Here is a 17,548-nt window from a genome sequence, read left to right as displayed (position 1 = left end):
AGTGCGACATGAATGAACAATTTGACATTACATTATTTAATAAGTATTGTATACCAGGAGTAAATCTAATGTTGTCTCTTAACTAGAAGTCAGTAAATGTATGTGTATATGAATTAGCTTATTTTTTAAATTGGTCTAAACTTGTAAATACATTTCCTTTATCCTTGTATAAATATATTTATGGATGAATAAAAAGCTACTACTACTACTGGGACTGATGACCTTAGATGTTAAGTCCCATAGTGCTTAGAGCCATTTGAACTACTGCTACTAGTACTACTAATATTAGTCACACTGTGTCCTCCTGTGATTAGATGGGAAATGAAGGTGGATTTAGCTTCTGCATTTTCTCTTGATTCTTTGTATCTAGTTCTTGAATTTTATGCCTGTCTGGACTATATAAAAAAGTTCACAGCCATTACAGCATACTTTATATATACCTGCAGCTGCAAACTTGTTGTCAGTGGTCTTGAAAGAAATTCTAACATTAAACCTCTGAACAATGCACTGAGCTTACATGAAACATTACCATAAAAGGGTAATGAGACAGATTTTAAGGAGTCTGCAGGATTATCACTATATTTGTTGGCTGTATTATGAAGAGCCTGTGATTTAGAATTGCGTGTATTATCTACTACTGAGTAGTGAAAGTCATTTTTGGATGCAATATAGCACATGGTATTAAATGCTTTTTTAGTTTCATTAGTACTTTGGTATACTTTGAGTATTCTGCTAATCGTTGCCTGAAAGATGGCATTAATTCTGGCAAATAATTACATGTGTTGTAGTAGGCTTACGGTAAACATGGAAAGAATGAGTCTGTTTAACAGAGATTTATCTAGTTAATAGACCTTTTGCTGATATTCTGCAGTAAAGTTAATATTAGGATGAAGTTTGTTCATCTTAAAGAGACTACGGATCAGTGTTATTGTATCCTTGATACAGCAGAATGTCATCTGCTTATCTTTTGTAATAAATTATAGTCTGTGCCTCTAGTAGATGTTTATAAAAAATTGTTTTTAAGATAATTAATAAATATATTGGAAATAATGCCAATAAATAAAGAGCCCATGGCAGTTCTCTCTTCTGAATAATTTTTCTTGTTATTAAAAGAGTAGTATTTACACTGAAGTACTATTGATAATAATTCAGTAAGTTTGACTATTGGACCCTGTGATAGGACGAGGAGCTAGCTTTTTAATTATTTCTAGGGTTTCATCTACAGGGATGTTGATATAAAGATCGGTAATATCAAGTGACAAGGATCTGATTTCATGTGTGCAGTGAGGGAGGTGGGGGGATGGGGGATGAGGGATGAGGGGGGGGGGGGGGGTGACGACTTGGAGGTGCTCAATGACAAAAATCACACTCACTCTCCCTTAGTCTCACCAATGATCACCCACTCATTCACAATAGCTCATATCATGGAAAATAGTGTTAAAACTGTTCAAATGTTCTAGTGCTGTTAAGTAAATCTAAGTAACAAGACGAAAGCTAAAATAGATTCACAGGAATATGTGGCTGGCTGATCACTTACAAAAATCCATTTAGCTAACTTGTAGCAATATTTGACACCGTAATTTATTCGGATAATGAAAGATGTTTGCAGCAGTGCATTTAATTTTCTACCACGTTTTTATCAAGTCATTTTCTTGCTTGTCCTTTCAGTACAAATTTTGCACTTGATTTTAAACTAACTTCCCAATGAGCTCGAGACTTGAAATTTAATTTACACATGGAACGGCTGACTGGATCAGGTACGGAGTCTCATATTGGTGTCGTTCCTGTTGACTGTCAGTAGGTGGGGCTACACTAGGCACGGCCTTCACCTCAACAGGAAAGGAAAGGGAAGAAGCTACCTGACTTAACAGAAAATAACTTAAGGGGAATACTATCACATGTTGTAAAAGTACCAGTGGTTACAAGTAACATAACAGCAGTTTTTTTAGGGTAGGGAGGGTAGAAACGAAATATGTTCAGAGACTGGCCGAAAAGACATTCACATTAATAAAACAGGCAGTCAGAAAGCAAATTTTAATGTATACAATTCGCGCTAACAGCCCCTGATTGAAACTGGACGTGTTCAGAAATTGACAGAACAGTTATGTTCATTCAGTTGTAATTTAGTCAGTGCGCAAAATCAGTTATCCCTATTGCATCGGAATATCGAGGACTGTGAGGTAAGTTCAATGCGTTGCTTCTGTGTGTTGAAGAATTAGAGTTGAGCAGTTGATATAATCTGCCTCTCTGAGCATCATGTGACCACTGGTATAGATACTTAGGCCTGGCACGAAGTCGGAGTTCCAAAACATCCTAAAGGTGTTGTATAAGACTCAGGTCATGACTCTGTGCAGGCCAGTCCATAACAGGGATGTTATTGTCTTGTAACCACTTCGCCACAGGCCACCGTGCATTATGAACAGGTGCTCGATCATGTTGAAAGATGTCCATCCCCAAATTGCTCTTCAACAGTGGGAAGCAAGAACGTGCTTAAAAAAACATCAATGTTGGCCTGTGCTGTGATAGCGCCACACAAAACAACAAGGGCTGCAAGCCCCCTCCATGAATAACATGACCACACCATAACACCACCGCCTCCGAATTTTGCTTTGGCACAGCATACACTGGCAGATGATGTTCACCGGGCATTTGTCATACCCACACTCTGCCATCGGGTTGCCACATTGTGTACTGTGATTCGTCACTCCATACAACATTTTTCCACTGTTCAATCATCCTGTGTTTATGCTCCTTACACCAAGCGAGGCATTGTTTGGCATTTACCGGCGCGATGTGTGGCTTATGAGGAGCCGCTTGAGCATGAAATCCAAGTTTTCTCACCTCCCGTCAAACTGTCATAGTACTTGCAGTGGATCCTGATGCAGTTTGGAATTCCTGTGTGATGGTCTGAATATATGTCTGCCTATTACACATTAAGATCCTCTATAACCATCGGTGGTCTCTGTCAATCAACAGATGAGGTCGACCTGTACACTTTTGTGCTATACGTGGCCCTTCATGTTTCCACTTCACTAATATTGATGCTAATACATTTTGCTCAGACCCCAGCAATTAGAAGCTTGTGCAACAGTAGCAGTATTTCTTAATAAATTCTTTGTAATAGCAAACATATACAGAGAATCAACAGAATTTTATAATCTCACCACAAAAAAATTTGGAAGGTCTGTTTTATTAACCTTCTGAGTAAAGGAGGGTAATAAATCAGTCAAAAAGTGAGAAGTTCAGGAGATTGCTGAAAGACATGACTTGGATTGATGTTTATAATACATCTGGCTCAAATGGAAACTACAAAGCATTCATTAATGATGTTACTTCCTCATTTGAAAATTATCTCCTAAAGGTAACTCAAATCAAACATAAGTCTAAAAATAGACCATGGATTACACCTGGAACAAAGATATCATTTGGGACAAAGATATCATTTGGGACAAAAAGGAAACTGTATCTCCTATCTAGGAACAGTTCTGATGTTAGCATTGTAAAGTATTACAAGAAATTCTGCAAAATATTGACACCAGTAATCCAGAAATCTAAGCAGTTTTATTTATAATGAGAAAAAGTTAATTACATCAGGCAACAACATAAAAACTATACGGGATATAGTGAATACATACAGGTGAGGCCAGAAATGAAAAGGAACACATAGCTCTAAAAATAAATGAGACATTGGTAATAAGTGCATGTAGTGCTGCAAACCTCTTAAACAAGTACTTTATTTCTGCTACTGACTGCTTGGGGCTATCAGATTATGTAAACAGTGCAATGAAATATCCAAGACTAGTCTTTAAAAATAACTTCAATAAAATGGAATTGACACTCACTTCTCTCAAAGAAGTAGCATTCATCATAAAATCCCTAAAACCAAATATTCTACTAGTTATGATAATATAGCGGTAAAGTTAATCAAAGAGTTTTCATTTGAGTCGAGTTCTTTCTTAAGTTATTTGTGTAATCAATCTCTTACCAGCAGAACATTTACAGACTGGCTAAAATATGCTTAAGTTGAGCCTCTTTACAAAAAGGATGATAAAAATTACTCTCGAACTATTGACCACTTTTGCTGGCTTTTTCAAAAATATTGGAAAAGGTTGTGTGCAAGCACCTTCTTAAGCATGTGACTGCAAATAATATATAGTCCAAGTCACAGACTGGGTTCCTTAAGGGTTCCGATATAGAGAATGCTATATACTCTTACAGTGTGATTGCACTTAATTCATTAGATAACAAATTAGAGGCTATTGGCATTTTTGTGACCTGCCAAAAGCCTCTGGCTGTGTGAATTACAGCACTGTCTTAAGTAAATCAAAATACGAGGGTAATCCCAAAAGGAAGGTCTCCTATTTTTTTATAAGTACAGAACTCCGTGTGGCAGTTGGTCACACTGTTATGAAGAGAGCTTCACGCGCTGTGTGTAAACATGCACACGCTGTGCTGAGGCACTCAGTCTTGGCTTGGCAACGATTGAGAATGGAGCTCCCGTTGGATGTTACCGCCAAGTGTGAATTGTGCGCAGTTATTTGGTTTTTGAATGCAAAGGGCACTGCGTTGATAGAAATCCATCACGAATTGATAAAAGTGAATGGTGAGTCGTGTCAAAAATGTTTGTAAGCGGTGTAGAGAGTTTGCAGCTGGTTGGACAGAAATTCACGACGAACAAAGGAGTGGGAGACTGTCAATTTCTGAGGAGACAGTGTTGAAGGTTGAGCAAAGCATGCGTGAAGATCTGCGGATCACCCTGGATGATCTCTGCACATTGGTTCCTGAGGTTTCCCAAAGCACCGCTCACAGAATTTTAATGGAAACAGTGAACTACCGGAAGGTGTGCACAAGATGGGTGCCACGCATGCTGACTCAGGACCACATGCGGCAACGAGTTGATGCTTCCTGCGCATTTCACCACCAGGTTGGAAGTGAACAGGACAACTTTCTGCACTCAATTGTCACGGGTGCGTGCGATCGCTACAGTCGCAGATTCGAATCCTACCTTGGGCATGGATGCGTGTGATGTCCTTAGGTTAGTTAGGTTTAAGTAGTTCTAAGTTCTAGGGGACTGATGACCTCAGATGTTAAGTTCCATAGTGCTCAGAGCCATTTGAACCATTGTCATGGGTGACGAAACTTGGGCATACCACTTTACATCTGAGACCAAGCAATAATCACGCCTATGGCGGCATCCTCCTTCACCAAAGCCGCAGAAATTCAAACAAACACAGTCTGTCAGTAAAGTCATGACAACCGCTTTTTGGGATTGGAAAGGGGTATTCTTGGTCAACTTTATGCCCACTGGGACCACAATTAACGCTGACAGGTACTGTGAGACTCTGAAAAAACTTAAACGAGCAATTCAGAACCAGAGAAAAGAAATGTTGAGCTAGGGCATACACATTCTCCATGACAACGCTCATCCACATATTGCTCGGCAAACTGCTGCTCTCCTGCAACAGTTTCAGTGGAACATATTTACCCACCCACCCTATAGTCCTGACCTGGAGCCCAGTGGTTATCACCTGTACCCTAGGTTAAAAGAACATTTGGCCGGAATGACAAGGTGAAAGAATAGGTTCATAACATTCTGAACAGCATGGCGGCAAGCTAGTATGACATGGGCATACAAAAACTGCCACAGCGTCTACAAAAATGCATTAACAGAAATGGTGATTACGTTGAAAAATAGCTAAATGTTCAAGCTGTCAACTGATGTAAACCATCGTATAAATAAACATGTCTATGTACTTATATATATATAAAAAAGGAGACCTTACTTTTGGAATTACCCTCGTATTATGGTCTTATTGGCAGCATTGCAAAATGGTTCAGGTATTACGTCACTAACACCAAACAAAGGCTGTCATTGCGATATACCTGCAGAGTAATTAATCGGTCTTCATCTGATTGGGAATTAATTACATGTGGTGTTCCTCAAGGTTTTATCTTAGGTCCATTGCTTTTTCTTTTGTACATCATCTGTTACATTGCCTAATGCTAAATTTGTTTAGTTTGCAGCTAATACAAACATTGCAATAAGTAGCAAGTGAAGTACAGATTTATAAATGGCTGCTAATCAAATTTTCGCTGACATTAATAAGTGGTTTAAAGCTTATTCACTGTCATTAAACTTTGAAAAGACCCACTACATGCAGTTCAGAATCTGTAAGAGATTCCTTTCCAGCATGTATAACATATGATGATGTGCATATCGAAAAGGTTGACAGTATTAAATTTCTGGGATTACAACTCGATAATAAATTCAGTTCGGTAGGCATAACACAGAACTGTTGAAGTGCCTAAACAGGTCTGTATTTGCAATACGAATGATCTCAGATGTAGGAGATAAAAAAATAAAAAAAAAGAAAGACTTACATACTTCGCTTACTTACATTCTGTTATGTCATATGAGATCATACTTGGGATAACTTGAAAAACCAAACAAAAGTTTCTAGAGTGCAAAGGTGTGTAATAAGACTCCTTTGTGGTGTTAATTCAAGAATATCTTGTAGAAAGCTGTTCAAGAAACTGAGTATTGTGACCACTGCTTCTCAGTACATGTATTTCTTAACGAAATTCGTTGCAAATAATATGCCTCTTTTACCACCAATAGCTCAATATGTAGTGTCAATACTAGGAATAATAACAACCTACATAGAGATCTAAAATCACTTACCTCGGTCCAAAAAGGGGTCCAGTATTCAGGAACACACATTTTCAATAAATTGTCATCAACCAATAAAAACTTGGTTTCAGATAAAGGACAGTTAAAACAGAATTTGTAATACTTTTTGGAAGACAACTTCCCCAACTCTGAAGATGAATACTTAACAGGGACTTTTAGAACACCTTAAGTAAAAATGTCTGTTAAGAGTTGATTTTGATGGCACTGGATCACAACAGTTAAGCTTGGGTATTTTGTGTATGATAAATTTATTAAAAAAGTGCATAAATTTATGTTTCAATCTGACAGTGTATTAATTCTGTAAATGTTAGCAGTTCCAGTTTACTATAATGTATTCACATATTTTGACAATGTCCTGACAAATGATCAGGGAAGTGAGTATTATATTCAAATGTTCTAGGTTTTTTATGTTATACTTTCCCACATGTTCCATATCCATGAGGATCATCTCTTTTTGGGTCTATGGAACAAAAACTGAATCTAATCTAATCTAATCTCTCTACTCTAAACATAGCTCAAAATTGGATGACACCGTAATATTAACTCACTTTGTCTGGTGTGTAGCAGAGAAAAAAATGCAGAAGATAACCCCTCTTTACTTCCCATCTAATCTTACAATTTTGTGTAAAATAGAGAAGGGTACCCATACAGACATCCTGGAAGAGAGAGAAATTTTTTAACTATGTACACCACGTGAATATTCTTAACAAAGAGAAAAAAACTTGAAAAAGAACTAACATTGTTCTCCTTTATGCTTTTCAGAAGCAGTTTGATGTGTTGTAATGTAAATGAATCTAGCACAGTCACAGTTACACAGTATGCGTGCCCCGCCTCACTTATTGTAACAGGCCATATTCAGCAGCTCAGACTTCATTTCTGATGAACACCTTGTTTGCACCAAGAGATGCATTTGCAGAATCTACGTGTTTTTCATTGCTGGCTTTCCAAACTGCGATCTTTCTCACCAGCCTATGTACTCCCTATGTAAGTTCATGTTGTATATATTACTTTCTTAAATTGTGAATTAGTTGCTATAAAACGTTATTTTCATACACCACTGATGATGATAGTGGACCAGTTGTTACAATCTTTACTAATTTTACTACATTTGTTTTGAGGATTTTTTGTTACTTTCTTTTTCATCTTATTCATTCTACGTTGTTTTAAATTTTGTTCAGATAACCACTAGAAAATAACCTTGGTGACCAAAACTGGTCATAGTAGTCAAAAACAAAAGTGCAATTGGTGCTGTCATTTGATACCAAGTAATCTAAAGTTACACAACTTGCACCACCATGCTCCATATGCTGAACATGAAATCTTACTATTGTCTATTGTGTATTCATATGTAAGAGGCAAAAAATGTGTTTGTAGTTTAGTTTTCTGCTGGTGATGAATTGTTACACCATAACTTGTTACTGAAACCATTTATGTGGCCTTAGGCTGAAATTATATCGCATATACATTTCCATTTGTATATGACAGCCTTACTGGGTAAGCTTCTACTCATTCTCTGTGTGTCATGTACATTAAACATGTGCTTATATTTTCACACAACATTCTTTATGTGAAAACTGGTATGTTTCCGAGTCATTTGGCCTAATTTCGCATCCCTACATGTTGCTCTTCACTTGACAACATTTTCACAATTCAAGAACAGAATCAATTCCGTGATATGTCGACTGACGGTACTAAAATAGTTTTCTTTACTTGCTGCTTCATTTCAGTTACTAAGCACATTCACACACCACTGTGCTTGCTGGTCTAGCCTCTTCTTGATTGTATTTTGTAAGATGGTATAAAACTGCACAATTCACCCAAAACCACTGGCTTTTTTTATTATTTTTTTAGTGAGTTATCATTTTTCATTGTCACAATTTGAGAATTTTGATTTACTGCTGAAAAGAAATCAAGATGAAAAGCTCAATGAAATAAGAAATACTAGTACACAGAAAAACAAGTACTTTGTGCTTTATAAATGTGAATATATTATAATATATTGGAAGGAAACATTCCACGTGGGAAAAATTATATATAAAAACAAAGATGAGGTGACTTACCGAACAAAAGCGCTGGCAGGTCGATAGACACACAAACAAACACAAACATACACACAAAATTCAAGCTTTCGCAACAAACTGTTGCCTCATCAGGAAAGAGGGAAGGAGAGGGGAAGACGAAAGGAAGTGGGTTTTAAGGGAGAGGGTAAGGAGTCATTCCAATCCCGGGAGCGGAAAGACTTACCTTAGGGGGAAAAAAGGACAGGTATACACTCGCACACACGCACATATCCATCCACACATACAGACACAAGCAGACATTTGTGTCTGTATGTGTGGATGGATATGTGCGTGTGTGCGAGTGTATACCTGTCCATTTTTCCCCCTAAGGTAAGTCTTTCCGCTCCCGGGATTGGAATGACTCCTTACCCTCTCCCTTAAAACCCACTTCCTTTCGTCTTCCCCTCTCCTTCCCTCTTTCCTGATGAGGCAACAGTTTGTTGCGAAAGCTTGAATTTTGTGTGTATGTTTGTGTTTGTTTGTGTGTCTATCGACCTGCCAGCGCTTTTGTTCGGTAAGTCACCTCATCTTTGTTTTTATATATGAATATATTATAAATGTGAATGTATTATACAGCTCTGAGTAGCTGTAGAAAAGACGGTTCAAAATGTACATAAAAACTGTTTATATTTCAGTTACTGTACATTACAAACATATGAAAAACAAAACACAACCAAAGTCAACATAAAAAAAACACAAGGTTTGTGAATGGCAGTTTCACAAAACATGGAATTGGAGTTGTTCCCAACATATTAAAATTCTTTACAATTATTTAATGACACATTATGATCAGTGATCAGTAGATCTATCTCACTTTGATGGCAGCACACTGACATTTGTCAACACTTTATAGTCCATTTTTGCAAATACGTATTGCAATGACAACATTTATTCAGGAATGATTAATGGGACTTTGTTGTTGTTGTTGTTGTTGATCCTGCTGCTGCTGCTGCTGTAGCAGTTGTGGTTCGTCCTGGATTTGTTTGGGTGGTAGTGGCATTGGCATTTCTAATTCGGTCCTATTAGACAAAGAAGTGGTGCCTTCATTTACCAAGGTGTGCACTGAAGCTGCATCAGTGTGAACAGATGTGATATCAGTGGCTGGCTGCCATGCCATTTCAGGTGTTTCAGGTGTCTCTGGAAATTCAGCAGCCACTGGAAGGTGAGAAGGATAATCTTATTTGTACATGTTAATCACATAATCAAACACTACAAAACACTGTACCAGCATCACTATGCAACACTGTACTAGCACAATCGAGATCATTATTTGCAAAAGCCCTAAAAAATACTAGTCCAGACATTCTTAAAACCTTTAACTAAATGGATAAAAGAGCAAACAGTGGTATAAAAACTGGTGGTTAAGCCCAGTGTTTGAAAGCATAAGGAAATTAAGAAAGGAAAAGGAAAAGAACGAAAATCTCAACCCATACAAATCATGATTATTCTTCCGAACATGAAGCAAAGGAACTGAGGTAATATGATTAAGAAAACATGCATGGTCATACAAGAAATGAGGCAAACATGAAAGGGAAAATGTTTCTGCAGGTCTCATGTGACAGGAAATCCCCATTCCTTTAGTGTCGGGAGAGGAACCAAGTCATTCTAGATCAAAAAGTAAAGGACCAGACAGAAGCATGACCATGCTGTTCATGTCCCCTCTCTGCAATGACTCCTGCCAACCATACTGCATGTTGAAGTCACCTACAAGTCATTCTTAATTTATTATCATGTCCTATTTAATACATCCACTGCCTTCCAATCTCACCATGATCTTTCCATCTGTGTCCAACTTTTTCACAAAACAGAAAAAAAAAAAAAAAAAAATTGATTTACTTACTAGCTTTGTGTCCACATCTACATGAATATTCTGCACACCACTGACGAGCATGGCAGAGGGGTACTGCCCGTTGCACCTCGTATTAGAGTTTCTCCCATTTGATTCATGTATCATGTGGGAAGAAAGAGCACTTAAATGCCTCTGTGCACACTGTAATTAAACTAATCATGTTTTCAGGGTCACTACAGAAGTGACACATAGGAGTCCCATTAGTCTGACAACACTTTGACCTTTTGTAATGTTGTTCTTTGTATATGTTCTATACCCCGTGTTATGCCTGTACTTATATGGTATGTGTATCACACATTTGAGCAATGTTTTATAACTGATCACATGATCTGCCATCTGCTTTCCACTTTGAAATATTATCAGAATCTGACTGAATATTTGTGCAGCTTTTTTCAAACAGTAAATTATTGTAAGTACCTGCTTCATCTGTAAAAAGTCTGATGATGTTATTCATTTTCTCTCCCAGGACACTAAGACAAAAACAAGGAGCACTCATTAATGTACCATCTAAGGAATGCTCCAGGGCCCAACAGAATCCCCGTAAGATTCTATACTTAATATGAGTTAGCCTCTCTTTTGAATACAATCAACGGATAGATCCTTTGAACAAAACCCCTCATCCAGTAATTGAAAGAAAGCACAAGCCACACCTGTTTACAAGAAGGGTAGTAGAAGCGACCCACAACACTTACATCCAGTATCCTTGACGTCAATTTGTTGAAGAATCTTAGAACATATTCCTAGCTCAAACATAATGAGATATCTGAAACAGAATGGCTTCCTCCGTGTCAACCAGCCTGAATTCTGAAAACAATGACTGTGTGAAACCCAACTCTCCCTTCTCTCATACAACATACTGAAAGCTTTGGAACAGGGCAGTGAGGTAGGTGCCATGTTTCTTGAATACTTATTGTCAAATCATATGGAGTATAAGAGAAATTTCTGACTGGATTAAGGTTTGTGTGTGTGTGTGTGTGTGTGTGTGTGTGTGTGTGTGTGTAGGACACAGCAGGTTATCTTGGACGGAGAGTCATCGACAGATGTAGAAATAATGTTGAGTCTATCCCAGGGAAATGTGTTGGGACCCTTTCCATTCATGTTGTATATTAATGGATCTCGCAGACAATACTAACAGTAACCTCAAACTTTTGCAGATTACACAGTTATCTATAATGAAGTAATATCCGAAAGAAGCTGCATAAATATTCAGTCAGATCTTGATAAGATTTCAACGTGATGTAAAGATTGGTGACTTGCCTTAAATGTTCAGAAATTTAAAACTGTGCACTTCGCAAAACGAAAAAATGCAGTATGTTTTGGCTATATCATGAGTCACAGCTACCATCAGTCAACTCATACCTGGGTGTAGTGCTTTGTAGAGATATGAAGGGGAATAATCTCATAACGCTCAGTTGTGGTTAAAGAAGGTGATCAGTTTACTCGTAGAATACTAGGGAAGTGCAATTGACTAAACAAAAGATTTATGACAAATCACTCGTGCAACCCATCCAAAAATACTGCCTAAGTGTGTGGGATCTTTAAGAAGTTGGACTAACAGGGGATATTGAATGTATACAGAGAAGAGCAGCATGACTGGTCACAGGTTTCTTTGATGCACAGGAGTGTGCCACAGAGATTCTGACGAAACCAAACTAACAGACACTTGAAGATAGACACCTATCATCAGAAAGCCTTATCACAAAGTTTCAAGAACAGGCTTTAAATTATGACTTTGAGTATACTCTAACCCTCTACAGACCACTATCACTCCCACAGGAATCATGATGACAAGATTAGATTAATTACAGCATGCTCAGAAGCTTTTAAACAATCGTCCTTCCTGCACTCCACACATGAAAGGAACAAGAAAAATCCAAATAACTGGTTGAGTGGGCTGTACCCTCTGGCATGCACTTTTTTGTGGAGTATACATGTAGATGTAGAATACAAGCAGTAATTTTGAGCTAAACTGTGATAGACCACAATAGAGGCCCATTCTTGATTGAAACAAGAGTATGGTGATGAATGTATTACAGATGTTTAAACAGTTGAAAGAGGGACGAGAAGGGATTGAAGATGGTAACATTTACAGTGACCTTCCATGTCAGCAAAAGGCAGAAACATTTAATATAAAAAGACAGTCAGAAGGGTATTCATATGATTGCTGATATTATAAGAAGAAGCAAAGAAAGAGTTCAGAAAATTTTACACAAACATTTTCACATGAGGAAAATGTTTTAAAAAATAGTCCTCAAGAACCTGCTGCCTGCCATATTGTTTTTGGCTAAGTATGGGATCACTGTGTAGCAACAACCGTCTTAATAACTAGATCTTGCTCTGTGTGAAATTTTTTATGTCACTGAAAGTGAAATCTGCACTGTATGGAACAAGACTTATGATAGTTCAAGGTTTGAAAGAAAAAGTGGCAGAAACCATGAGCAAGCTTTCAGAAAACAATGTCAAACATCGATTTGAGCAATGGGAATTTCAATGAGGGGATTAATTACAGTGGAGTATTTTGAAGAGGCTAACAAAAAAGTTGTGAAGAAGTACAAATAAAGAATGTTGTATCCCTTATATATATATATATATATATATATATATATATATATATATATATATATATATATATATATATAAAAAAACAAAGATGAGGTGACTTACCGAACAAAAGCGCTGGCAGGTCGATAGACACACAAACATACACACAAAATTCAAGCTTTCGCAACAAACTGTTGCCTCATCAGGAAAGAGGGAAGGAGAGGGGAAGACGAAAGGAAGTGGGTTTTAAGGGAGAGGGTAAGGAGTCATTCCAATCCCGGGAGCGGAAAGACTTACCTTAGGGGGAAAAAAGGACAGGTATACACTAGCACACACGCACATATCCATCCACACATACAGACACAAGCAGATATATATATATACACACACACACACATCTCAGCATGCTGCATCCCCCTAAGAGAAATCCTCAATGCCATAAATTTTAGTTGATTTCCCACACAATTGTACTTTTTGATAATAAGCTTAAGTGTTGCACTGTGTCAAAATTTTTTTTGGAAGTCAATAAATATTGTACTTAACACAATACCTATATCCACAACTTTCAGGATACATGTGAGAAAAGCATGAGTTTGGTTCCACATGACACGTTTTTGAAAGCCATGCTGGATGGCATGGAGGTCATTCTACTTGAGATAACTCACTATGTTTGAGAACAGAATATCTTCTAAAATTCTACAACAGATTGTCAGCAATGATACTGGACAATAGTTTTACGGATCATTTATGCTACCCTTGGCCATAATGTGACAGTTTACTGACACTATCACGCTTTATGCTTTTCTCCTGCTGCACTTTCACATGTCTCTTTCTTACAACCCCTCTCAACTGTGTATTTTATTAAGACATCCTTTTCAACAAAGAACCATTATATGCATCTACTCTGCAAAAGAAGGAAAAATCAGGGTTCAAGTTCCATCGATAATTTGGTAGTTAAAGGCTGAGAAGAAGTTCTGATTGGAGGAGGACGGAAAAGAAAAATGACCCTGTGTTTGAAAGGAGCTTTATTAGATTTTTTTTTAAATTTAAAGAACACAGTTAAAAGTTTACACATTGATACCCAGAAAGTTAATTGAACACTTCTCCTTCTGAATGAAAGTCCAGCATCTTCACAACTTACCTGTCTCACTTGATACTTGGTTGACCTAAATGATTGATGGCTACTTGTTTTCGTCTGTATTAGTACTTTTGTTGCACTGTTCAGAGGGTCTAATGGTTAAAAAGATTTTTGAATTTGCTTTTCTCCCTTGAGCACAAAAACAACCATCTCCACAGTAAAGGAGATACAGAAGGCATGCCCCCTTCACATGCACTCCTGTCACACTTCCCTACTGATCCCTGAGTAGCCCCATTCCCTCTAAGCCCTTGTAAATTTTTTCACTGATCGTTATGGCTACGGCTTTTTGTCTCCTCCTGTTCGTAGAGGTGAGCGGTTACTTTGTTAGTTAGTAGCAGCTATTTTATCTTGTTACATCATTTTAAAAAATCAAACAGAACAACTATGATATGTAGAGAAACTACTAGCCAACAAGTACGAGGGGTCACTCCAAAAGAAATGCACAAAATCCATCTTTTATTCTACATGTTTGAAAGTTTTACGGTGTGTAGATACATCCTTTAGGAACAATATTTTCATTTCTCCACATAATTTCCATTCCTCTCAACTGCCTTATGCCATCGTGGAACCAGCACGGTAAAATTCTGGACCAACCTGTTAGAGCCACTGTTTGGCAGCGTGCACAAGGGAGTCATCATCTTCAAACCTTGTTCCACAAAGAGTGTATTTCAGTTTCCCAAAAAGATGATAGTCACATGGAGCTAGGTCAGGACTGTAAGGCGGCTGTTTCAGTGTTGTCCATCCGAGTTTTGTGATCGCTTCCATGGATTTTTGACTGACATGTGGCCGTGCATTGTCGTGCAACAGCAAAACATCCTGCTTTTGCTGATGTGGTCGAACACTTGAAGTTTCTTCAGTGTCGTCACATATGCATCAGAATTTATGTTGGTTCCACTTGGCATGATGTCCACAAGCAAGAGTCCTTCGGAATCGAGAAACATTGTAGCCATAACTTTTCCAGCAGAAGGTGTGGTTTTGAATTTTTTTTTTTTCTTGGGTGAATTTGCATGATGCCACTCCATTGATTGCCTCTTCGTCTCTGGTGAAAAGTGACGGAGCCATGTTTCATCACCTGTCACAATTCTTCTAAGAAATTCATCTCCACCATTCTCGTACTGTTCCAAAAGTTCACTGCATACTGTTTTTCTCGTTTCTTTTTGAGACACTGTCAACATCCTGTGAACCCGCTTGGCACAAACCTTTTTTACCGCCTACACTTTCAATATTCTGCAAACACTTCCTTCCCCTATCCCAATGTAGCATGATAATTCATTCACTGTGATGAGTTCGTCAGCAGTCACCAATTTGTTAAATCTCTCTGCACATTGTCGGGAGTGTGTGCAGTACGAGGCCTGCCGCTACGAGGAGAATCCTCAATATTGCAGTGCCCGCTTTCATCACGTAACCTGCTTGCCCACCGACTAACTGTACTGCAATCAACGCCAGCATCTCCATACACCGTTTTCAACCTCTTGTGGATGTTTCCCACCGTCTCGTTTTCACAGCGCAGGAATTATATGACAGCACGTTGCTTCTGACGAACGCCAAGTGTAGCAGCCACCTTGAAGACATGCTGTGACAGCGCCACTCACGGGAACAGGTTGAACTAAGTTTGAAAACAAGCGAGAAGGATGTGTCTACACACTGTAAAACTTACACACATGCAGAATGAAAATTGTATTTTTACAAAAATAGTGTGCATCTCTTTTGGAGTGACCCTCGTATTAAAAAGGTTATTAACACATTCTTATTATTTGCGAATGATTTAGAAGAGCCAAGAAACTTATTGTGTCACTTTTAAGAGCTGCATGAAGGATCCACTACAGTACCACATGGGGACCTTACTTAAGACTCATTTTGAGAACAAAGTGCTTCCTATTACAACAGGGCTGTAGCTGGAAAATACTAAGAAATTACTATTCACAGAACCTTATCCTTATTCCAATTTAGTTTGCTACGGTCAAACAAGGAAACAGGTTTCAAACAGAGGGGACTAGAGAGAAAACTTGTCCGCTATCAAAACAGCCTCAACTTGGATACAGAACCTCAGATAAAGAAAGAGACAAGGTTAGTGAGCCGGTAAGTCTCACTATTTATTTTTTTTATTTTTAAATCACCCGCCTTCTCAGTATTCACCACAATGTCAAGATCAAGATCGGACTGGAGACTCTGGTCACCACATATCTTTGCGAGTTGGCTTCCCGAGTGCCATGAGGCGGGAGAACAAGGAAGAAGGGGGGGTTGTGGGTAGTTAGCTCTGGACTGTGCATGAGGACAGATGTAGGTGTTGGAGGCCAAGGCCGCTTGGTCAGTGGGCCCAGCGAAAGCAGTCGGTTGGGGACAGAATGCTGTAGATTTGAGGATCCTAGTGTGGAGGGCCAGTGTTGTCCCGATGGCGATCATCGTATGGTCATTCGAGGGCTGAGCAGTGATTTCTTGGTTCTGCCCTTGGATTCTGATGAATAATTACCGCAGGTTTGGTGTATGAGGTGAACATCAGAATTCTAAGAAGGTGCACACTGGCAGCGTGTATATCACACTTGTGAGTAATGTAAGCTTTGGTACTGCAGTCTCCAGTTAGAGCGATGCTTGGCAGGAGAGTGTTGAGATCAGCATTGTAATCTATTTAAATGTTTTAAAGTAAATTACTGTTTTGGATCGAAGGTGGATCCAAGTGAGGGACCGAAACATTGCTTGTCTTATTAAGAAACCAACGTTGGCCCCCAGAAAGTTAAACAGTTATTTACAGTTATAATGGGTAATTGACACTCTGGTAGTGTCCATGAGAGAACTTTGGAGATACTGTTAAGTGTCTGTAGTAAGGGAAAGATTGACTGTCGAGCTTTTCAGTTGGACACTTATGAATCGTGGTAATTGCAGTTCACTTCTTATGATATTTTCCAGTTCTACTTGTTGTAGCAAAATCACCTATAGTATTTACATAATTTAGCTTAAGACATCATTCTATGGTTTGGTGTGGCCCTCCCAAGAGTTTAAAGTCCCAAATATTCTCTTACTGTTGATGAGGTTGCTGTGCAACAGTTGTTGATTTGTCTCTTGTCTACCCCCTGCTGTCTGGTGCGGTCCGGTATAGTCGAAGTGTTCATCTACTCCCTCGCCTGTTTTAAGATCTGCGAGCCACATCCACATTGACGTATAATCCCAGTATGCAATTTGTGTAAGTTCATTGCAACCTGTTAACATTTTGTACATTGTGAAAAAATCTTTCCCGTGCCGCAAGTGATCCTGAAGGAGATATGGTGCACAAC

At 38.4% G+C, this 17,548-nt stretch overlaps 1 protein-coding gene across 2 annotated transcripts in view; it reads right to left on the bottom strand.

The window, feature by feature from the left end:
- Window positions 1-9,359: 9,359 nt before the first annotated feature.
- The window catches only part of LOC124619846 (probable peroxisomal membrane protein PEX13), a 97,066-nt gene continuing 88,877 nt past the window's right edge, over window positions 9,360-17,548 (bottom strand). For both annotated transcript variants that reach the window (XM_047146455.1, XM_047146456.1), the window contains exon 6: window positions 9,360-9,906. In XM_047146455.1, the coding sequence (XP_047002411.1) occupies window positions 9,644-9,906 (263 nt within the window). In that variant the 3' untranslated portion in view covers window positions 9,360-9,643. The remainder of the gene's footprint in view (window positions 9,907-17,548) is intronic.

The sequence above is a fragment of the Schistocerca americana genome, chromosome 6 (assembly GCF_021461395.2).
Source record: "Schistocerca americana isolate TAMUIC-IGC-003095 chromosome 6, iqSchAmer2.1, whole genome shotgun sequence".
NCBI classification, from domain to species: Eukaryota; Metazoa; Arthropoda; class Insecta; order Orthoptera; family Acrididae; genus Schistocerca; species Schistocerca americana.
Note: the sequence above shows the minus strand (reverse complement) of the source record. Positions and strands in the feature narration are given on the sequence as shown.